This window comes from Ranitomeya variabilis, chromosome 4, assembly GCF_051348905.1.
Source record: "Ranitomeya variabilis isolate aRanVar5 chromosome 4, aRanVar5.hap1, whole genome shotgun sequence".
Taxonomy (NCBI): Eukaryota; Metazoa; Chordata; class Amphibia; order Anura; family Dendrobatidae; genus Ranitomeya; species Ranitomeya variabilis.
Genome location: NC_135235.1, coordinates 752683413 through 752692459, shown reverse-complemented (window position 1 = coordinate 752692459; position 9047 = coordinate 752683413). Strand labels below are relative to the sequence as shown.

General features: G+C 42.6%; 1 protein-coding gene across 1 annotated transcript in view; it reads right to left on the bottom strand.

The window, feature by feature from the left end:
• Positions 1-5217: 5217 nt before the first annotated feature.
• Positions 5218-9047, bottom strand: part of ABCC3 (ATP binding cassette subfamily C member 3) — a 145350-nt gene continuing 141520 nt past the window's right edge. The window contains exons 25-31 of the mRNA XM_077254749.1: positions 7394-7520; positions 7218-7319; positions 6874-7020; positions 6640-6798; positions 6088-6254; positions 5644-5838; positions 5218-5530 (exon numbers count right to left, since the gene is read on the bottom strand). Of these exons, the coding sequence (XP_077110864.1) occupies positions 5419-5530; positions 5644-5838; positions 6088-6254; positions 6640-6798; positions 6874-7020; positions 7218-7319; positions 7394-7520 (1009 nt within the window). The 3' untranslated portion in view covers positions 5218-5418. The remainder of the gene's footprint in view (positions 5531-5643; positions 5839-6087; positions 6255-6639; positions 6799-6873; positions 7021-7217; positions 7320-7393; positions 7521-9047) is intronic.

Here is a 9047-nt window from a genome sequence, read left to right as displayed (position 1 = left end):
TCCTGGTGAATTTAGGGTAGTGAAAGTATACAGGGTAATATTCCTGGTGCTTTAGGGTAGTGAAGATATTTAGGCTAATATTCCTGGTGATTTATGGTGGTGAAGGTATTTAGGGTAATATTCCTGGTTCTTTAGGGTAGTGAATTTATTTAGGGTAATATTCCTGGTGATTTATGGTAGTGAAGGTATTTAGGGTAATATTCCTGGTGCTTTATGGTAGTGAAGGTATTTAGGGTAATATTCCTGGTTCTTTAGGGTAGTGAATTTATTTAGGGTAATATTCCTGGTGCTTTATGGTAATGAAGGTATTTAGGGTAATATTCCTGGTTCTTTAGGGTAGTGAATTTATTTAGGGTAATATTCCTGGTGCTTTATGGTAGTGAAGGTATTTAGGTCAATATTCCTGGTGCTTTAGGGTAGTGAAGGTATTTAGGGTAATATGCCTGGTGCTTTAGTGTAGTGGAGGTATTTAGGTCAATATTCCTGGTGATTTATGGTAATGAAGGTATTTAGGGTAATATTCCTGGTGATTTATGGTAGTGAAGGTATTTAGGGTAATATTCCTGGTGCTTTAGGGTAGTGAAGGTATTTAGGGTAATATTCCTGGTTCTTTAGGGTAGTGAATTTATTTAGGGTAATATTCCTGGTGCTTTATGGTAGTGAAGGTATTTAGGTCAATATTCCTGGTGATTTATGGTACTGAAGTTATTTAGGGTAATATTCCTGGTGATTTATGGTAGTGAAGGGATTTAGGGTAATATTCCTGGTGTTTTAGGGTAGTGAAGGTATTTAGGGTAATATTCCTGGTGCTTTATGGTAGTGGAGGTATTTAGGTCAATATTCCTGGTGATTTATGGTAATGAAGTTAGTTAGGGTAATATTCCTGGTGCTTTAGGGTAGTGAAGGTATTTAGGGTAATATTCCTGGTTCTTTATGGTACTGAAGTTATTTAGGGTAATATTCCTGGTGATTTATGGTAGTGAAGGGATTTAGGGTAATATTCCTGGTGATTTATGGTAGTGAATTTATTTAGGGTAATATTCCTGGTGCTTTATGGTACTGAAGTTATTTAGGGTAATATTCCTGGTGTTTTAGGGTAGTGAAGGTATTTAGGGTAATATTCCTGGTGCTTTATGGTAGTGGAGGTATTTAGGTCAATATTCCTGGTGATTTATGGTAATGAAGTTAGTTAGGGTAATATTCCTGGTGCTTTAGGGTAGTGAAGGTATTTAGGGTAATATTCCTGGTTCTTTATGGTACTGAAGTTATTTAGGGTAATATTCCTGGTGATTTATGGTAGTGAATTTATTTAGGGTAATATTCCTGGTGCTTTATGGTACTGAAGTTATTTAGGGTAATATTCCTGGTGCTTTAGTGTAGTGGAGGTATTTAGGTCAATATTCCTGGTGATTTATGGTAATGAAGTTATTTAGGGTAATATTCCTGGTGCTTTATGGTACTGAAGGTATTTAGGTCAATATTCCTGGTGATTTATGGTAATGAAGTTAGTTAGGGTAATATTCCTGGTGATTTATGGTAGTGAAGGGATTTAGGGTAATATTCCTGGTGATTTATGGAAGTGAAGGGATTTAGGGTAATATTCCTGGTGATTTATGGTAGTGAAGGGATTTAGGGTATTATTCCTGGTGTTTTAGGGTAGTGAAGGTATTTAGGGTAATATTCCTGGTTCTTTAGGGTAGTGAATTTATTTAGGGTAATATTCCTGGTGATTTATGGTGGTGAAGGTATTTAGGGTAATATTCCTGGTGCTTTAGGGTAGTGAATTTATTTAGGGTAATATTCCTGGTTCTTTAGGGTAGTGAATTTATTTAGGGTAATATTCCTGGTGATTTATGGTAGTGAAGGTACTTAGGGTAATATTCCTGGTGCTTTAGGGTAGTGAAGGTATTTAGGGTATTATTCCTGATTCTTTAGGGTAGTGAATTTATTTAGGGTAATATTCCTGCTGCTTTAGGGTAGTGAAGGTATTTAGGGTAATATTCCTGGTGCTTTAGGGTAGTGAATTTATTTAGGGTAATATTCCTGGTGTTTTAGGGTAGTGAAGGTATTTAGGGTAATATTCCTGGTGCTTTAGGGTAGTGAAGGTATTTAGGGTATTATTCCTGGTTCTTTAGGGTAGTGAATTTATTTAGGGTAATATTCCTGGTGATTTATGGTAGTGAAGGTACTTAGGGTAATATTCCTGGTGCTTTAGGGTAGTGAATTTATTTAGGGTAATATTCCTGGTGTTTTAGGGTAGTGAAGTTATTTAGGGTATTATTCCTGATTCTTTAGGGTAGTGAATTTATTTAGGGTAATATTCCTGCTGCTTTAGGGTAGTGAAGGTATTTAGGGTATTATTCCTGATTCTTTAGGGTAGTGAATTTATTTAGGGTAATATTCCTGGTGATTTATGGTAGTGAAGGTATTTAGGGTAATATTTCTGGTGCTTTAAGGTAGTGAAGGTATTTAGGGTAATATTCCTGGTTCTTTAGGGTAGTGAATTTATTTAGGGTAATATTCCTGCTGCTTTAGGGTAGTGAAGGTATTTAGGGTAATATTCCTGGTTCTTTATGGTACTGAAGTTATTTAGGGTAATATTCCTGGTGATTTATGGTAGTGAAGGGATTTAGGGTAATATTCCTGGTTCTTTATGGTACTGAAGTTATTTAGGGTAATATTCCTGGTGATTTATGGTAGTGAAGGGATTTAGGGTAATATTCCTGGTGATTTATGGTAGTGAATTTATTGAGAGTAATATTCCTGGTGCTTTATGGTACTGAAGGTATTTAGGTCAATATTCCTGGTGATTTATGGTAATGAAGTTAGTTAGGGTAATATTCCTGGTGATTTATGGTAGTGAAGGGATTTAGGGTAATATTCCTGGTGATTTATGGAAGTGAAGGGATTTAGGGTAATATTCCTGGTGATTTATGGTAGTGAAGGGATTTAGGGTAATATTCCTGGTGCTTTAGGGTAGTGAATTTATTTAGGGTAATATTCCTGGTGCTTTAGGGTAGTGAAGGTATTTAGGGTAATATTCCTGGTTCTTTAGGGTAGTGAATTTATTTAGGGTAATATTCCTGGTGATTTATGGTGGTGAAGGTATTTCGGGTAATATTCCTGGTGCTTTAGGGTAGTGAATTTATTTAGGGTAATATTCCTGGTGATTTATGGTAGTGAAGGTACTTAGGGTAATATTCCTGGTGATTTATGGTAGTGAAGTTATTTAGGGTAATATTCCTGGTGATTTATGGTAGTGAAGGTACTTAGGGTAATATTCCTAGTGTTTTAGGGTAGTGAAGGTATTTAGGGTAATATTCCTGGTGCTTTAGGGTAGTGAAGGTATTTAGGGTATTATTCCTGGTTCTTTAGGGTAGTGAATTTATTTAGGGTAATATTCCTGGTGATTTATGGTAGTGAAGGTACTTAGGGTAATATTCCTGGCGTTTTAGGGTAGTGAAGTTATTTAGGGTAATATTCCTGCTGCTTTAGGGTAGTGAAGGTATTTAGGGTATTATTCCTGATTCTTTAGGGTAGTGAAGTTATTTAGGGTAATATTCCTGCTGCTTTAGGGTAGTGAAGGTATTTAGGGTATTATTCCTGATTCTTTAGGGTAGTGAAGTTATTTAGGGTAATATTCCTGCTGCTTTAGGGTAGTGAAGGTATTTAGGGTATTATTCCTGATTCTTTAGGGTAGTGAATTTATTTAGGGTAATATTCCTGGTGATTTATGGTAGTGAAGGTATTTAGGGTAATATTTCTGGTGCTTTAAGGTAGTGAAGGTATTTAGGGTAATATTCCTGGTTCTTTAGGGTAGTGAAGGTATTTAGGGTAATATTCCTGGTTCTTTAGGGTAGTGAATGGTATTTAGAGTAATATTCCTGGTGATTTATGGTGGTGAATGGTATTTAGAGTAAAATTCCTGGTGCTTTAGGGTAGTGAAGGTATTTAGGGTAATATTCCTGGTGCTTTATGGTAGTGAAGGTATTTAGGGTAATATTCCTGGTGCTTTAGGGTAGTGAAGGTATTTAGAGTAATATTCCTGGTGCTTTAGGGTAGTGAAGGTATTTAGGGTATTCCTGATTCTTTAGGGTAGTGAATTTATTTAGGGTAATATTCCTGGTGATTTATGGTAGTGAAGGTATTTAGGGTAATATTTCTGGTGCTTTAAGGTAGTGAAGGTATTTAGGGTAATATTCCTGGTGATTTATGGTAATGAAGGTATTTAGGGTAATATTCCTGGTGCTTTAGGGTAGTGAATGGTATTTAGAGTAATATTCCTGGTGATTTATGGTGGTGAAGGCATTTAGAGTAAAATTCCTGGTGCTTTAGGGTAGTGAAGGTATTTAGAGTAATATTCCTGGTGATTTATGGTGGTGAAGGCATTTAGAGTAAAATTCCTGGTGCTTTAGGGTAGTGAAGGTATTTAGGTTAATATTCCTGGTGCTTTAGTGTAGTGACGGTATTTAGGGTAATATTCCTGGTGCCTTAGGGTAGTGAAGTTATTTAGGGTAATATTCCTGGTGCTTTAGGGTAGTGAAGTTATTTAGGCTAATATTCCTGATGATTTATGGTGGTGAAGGCATTTACAGTAATATTCCTGGTGCTTTAGGGTAGTGAAGGTATTTAGGGTAATATTCCTGGTGCTTTATGGTAGTGAAGGTATTTAGGGTAATATGCCTGGTGCTTTAGGGTAGTGAAGGTATTTAGGGTAATATTCCTGGTGCTTTAGGGTAGTGAAGGTATTTAGGTTAATATTCCTGGTGCTTTAGGTTAGTGAAGGTATTTAGGGTAATATTCCTAGTACTTTAGTGTAGTGAAGTTATTTAGGTTGATATTCCAGAGGACTGGAGTGATGAACGTTCTTACAGTAATATTTCTGGTGCACAATGGCATTGAAGGTATATCATCAGGTAATAGTCCTCGAGTTCTAGTCTGCTGAAGGTATAAGTTAATATTCCTGGTGGTCCAGGGTAGTGGATGTTTATAGTGTAATATTCTGGTGGTCTAGAGCAGTGAAGCTACAGTATATAGAGTAATATTGCTGGTCGTGAAGGTATGGTGGGAGGGGGGGGGGGTTATATTCCTGGTGGTCTAGGGTGGTGAAGCCATTTAGAATAATGTTCTTGGTGGTGTAGGATTGTGATGGTATATGGCGTTTCTTGTATCTAATGATATATGGGTAGTTGGTATAAATTCTACAGACGACGTTAGTAAATAAAAAAAGAACCTTTATTGTATTTTTTGGTTTTCAGTGTTTTCTTTACAACATTAAATAATTTTTCTTCTGGTACAAATGTTTGTGGTAATAAAAGTGTCTGCCCTGTTACATAAAATATCAGTCCGGTGATTACAGTCCGAGTGATGAACTTTCCGTTCATTGTGGAATCTGCTAATAATAAGATATAAAACGTTCTAGGCGGCCAGTCCGGCGTCTTTGGCCATCCCATAAAATATCCCTCTGGCTGCGATGAGATTGGTCGGAGTGTCGAATTCGGCAATTTTCCCTTTGTCTAGAACCAGAACCCTGAAATATAATTGATTGCAGAGTGAGAAGTAATAACTGAGCGGCGGGAGGTAAAGGTGGGGGACGGGCATGGAACATAATCATGATGCAGAGCAGTATAAAATATGACCTACCTAGTGTAATCCATGATGGTGTTGAGCCGGTGAGCGATGGTGAGGACTGTACAATCCTCAAACTGCGTCCTGATGGTCATTTGTATGAGGTCGTCGGTTTCCAGGTCAATGGCGGCGGTGGCTTCATCCAGGATCAGGATGCGAGTTTTGCGGAGCAGAGCGCGGGCCAAACACACGAGCTGCCTCTGGCCGACGCTGGGGAAAAAGCAGAAGGTGAGCAGAGGTGGCTACCGGTGACAACCATTCCGGTTGCCAATTTCAGCCAGACAGGTTGTCGATATGACTATGCGGGCTTTGTTCTCCCTGTTACAATTTGCCAAGTTCCTACATACAGCAGCTGAATTATCAGCTTTCTGCATCCCTACGAATTAGCAGGGATGAGCTGCTCTGTTTTTGGTGTTGAATGGACTGGAGGAAGTCAGACCAAGCAGAAGACTTCCCTACCTGAGATTCTCGCCGCCTTCTGAACATTCGTAGTCCAACTTCTCGGTTTGACTGGAAACAAACTTTTTTAAATTCGACAACTCCAGCGCTTTCCAGAGATCGTCATCAGAGTATTTATCAAAGGGGTCGAGGTTCATTCTAATGGTTCCTGAGAAAAGAACTGGGTCCTGCGAAAACATAAACATAAGAGGGTGTTATACTAAGAAACATTGAAATACTACTCCATGCGGTCCCAGCTCTGAGGTCAGTGTAACTTCAGTTCCGAGGTCTGTATGGCAACCGCTTAGAGGTCCATGTGGCTCCAGCTCGGTGGTCCATGAGGTCCCGGCTTCGAGGTCCACATGGCTTCAGTTCAGTGTGGCTTTTGCTCCGAGGTCCGTGTGGCTTCAGCTCCGAGGTCTGTGTGGTTTGAGCTCCGAGGTCTGTGTGGTTTGAGCTCCGAGGGCCATGTGACTCCAGCTCGGCGGTCCATGAGTTCCCAGATTGATGGTCCGTGGGGTCTGAGCTCTGAAGCTCGTGAAGTACTAGCTATGTCATGAGCTGGTAGCCTACCTGAGGGATGATGGTCAGCATAGACCGGAGGTTGTGCAGACCAATTTCCGAGATGTTCACACCATCAATTTTGATGAGTCCTTCCGCTGCTTCCAAGATCCGAAAGAGACAAAGTGTCATGGAAGATTTCCCAGCTCCCGTCCTTCCAACAATCCCGACCTGTAAATGATTTAACAAGTCATATAAAAACCTTGATTTCCACTCTGACCCGTCATGTAATAATCTTATATTTACCTTTTCTCCTCCTTTCACCTCGAGGCTCAAGTTTTTCAGCACCAAATCCAATCCGGGCCGGTAGCGGACTGAGTAGTTTGAGAACTGGACTTCCCCTCTGCTTGGCCAGTCCTCCGAAGGTTTCTTATCTTCTATGCTCCATGGAGCCTGCAGACAGAAGGTAGAAGCCGGTGTGAGCAGAATACAACATCCTCGGCTCTATCATCTTCATCTCCCATTGGGGAACTGATGGAAGCATTGTGCTTCACGTAGAGGCTTCTTAGAGCCTACAGGTCACTCTCTTCTAGGGATCTTGAGATCGTCCTTCTTGGACACATGTCTAATGCTCACAATGAAGAACTCACCTCTGTTTCCGTCTCGGAATATTCTTTGACGCGCTCCACGGCCACAATGTTGGTCTCCAGGTCAGAGGTCATCCTCACCATCCAGTTCAATGACATGGTGACCTTAACAATAAAAAATGGAGATGATCTCGAGGAGTTCTGCCATCATCCATGGTCCATATGAAGACGGGACCCACCTGCAAGGCGTAAGATACTGAGAGACCCACAAGTCCAGGACTCAGATTCTCTCTACCAATCACAGCGAAGAGAGCAGCGAAAAGGACAACACAATTTCCGACAAACTCCACCCTGATTCCGAGCCACCTGGAATGATAAGAACCCCGGAACAACTCACAACTTTCCATAACTTTCTCTTCGCATCATCTAGAATTCAGTCATAACTCTGCGCCAAGAAAGCCACAAGAAAATGGCTGCCAGATGGGGGCACAAACCTCTCTCACACACGGGGGGTGTATACAATTGCACCATGTTTTACCTGGAAATACAATGAAGCAGATTTTGAGCGCGAGGACAGAGTCTGATTGAGCGGCAAAGAGAGAGAGAAGCAGATGTGGCGGCTCCGTTCATGCAGATGGCGAGAGAGCGAGAAAAGGCTGAAGAGAGAGGAAAGGAAAGAGAGAAAGGCAAAGTCAGAAATGGGGCAGGACGGCAGAAAGTGACCGAAAAATCTATGTCACACGCTAACATGTGCAATGTCCACGATAACAGAACGAGCCCTCACCTGCGGACCCCCAGAGCAGTGAACAATATCCAAGCTAACAGGACGGACCCCTCACCTGAGGACCCCCCAGAGCAGTGCGCAATATCCAAGCTAACAGGACGGACCCCTGACCTGCAGACCTCCAGAGCAGTGCCCAATATCCACGCTAACAGAACGAGCCCTCGCCTGCGGACCCCCAGAGCAGTGCTCAATATCCACACTAACAGGACAGGCCCCTCACCTGCGGACCCCCAGAGCAGTGAACAATATCCAAGCTAACAGGACGGACCCCTCACCTGAGGACCCCCCAGAGCAGTGCGCAATATCCAAGCTAACAAGACGGACCCCTGACCTGCAGACCTCCAGAGCAGTGCCCAATATCCACGCTAACAGAACTAGCCCTTGCCTGCGGACCCCCAGAGCAGTGCTCAATATCCACGCTAACAGGACGGGACCCTCACCTGAGGACCCCCCAGAGCAGTGTGCAATATCCAAGCTAACAGGACGGGCCCCTCACCTGCGAACCCCCAAAGCAGTGCCCAATATTCAAGCTAACAGGACAGGCCCCTCACATGCGGACCCCCAGAGCAGTGTGCAATATCTAGCTAACTAGACTAGCGCCTCACCTGCAGACCCCCAGAGCAGTGCGCAATATCCAGCTAACAGGACAGGCCGCTCACCTGCGGACCCCCAGAGCAGTGCCCAATATCCAGCTAACAGGATGGGCCCCTCACCTGTGGACCCCAAAAGCAGTGGATCTGGACAGCGCTGCAACTCTTACACCTGCACTTGTGCCAGTGCGGCCACAACTTGCAGACCCCCAGAGCAGTGCACAATATTCACACTAACAGGACGGGCACGGGCCCCTCACCTGCAGACCCCCAGAGCAGTGCACAATATTCACACTAACAGGATGGGCGCGGGCCCCTCACCTGCAGACCCCCAGAGCAGTGCACAATATTCACACTAACAGGACGGGCCCCTCACCTGCAGACCCCCAGAGCAGTGCACAATATTCACACTAACAGGACGGGCCCCTCACCTGCGAACCCCCAAAGCAGTGTCCAGTATTCAAGCTAACAGGACAGGCCCCTCACATGCGGACCCCCAGAGCAGTGTGCAATATCTAG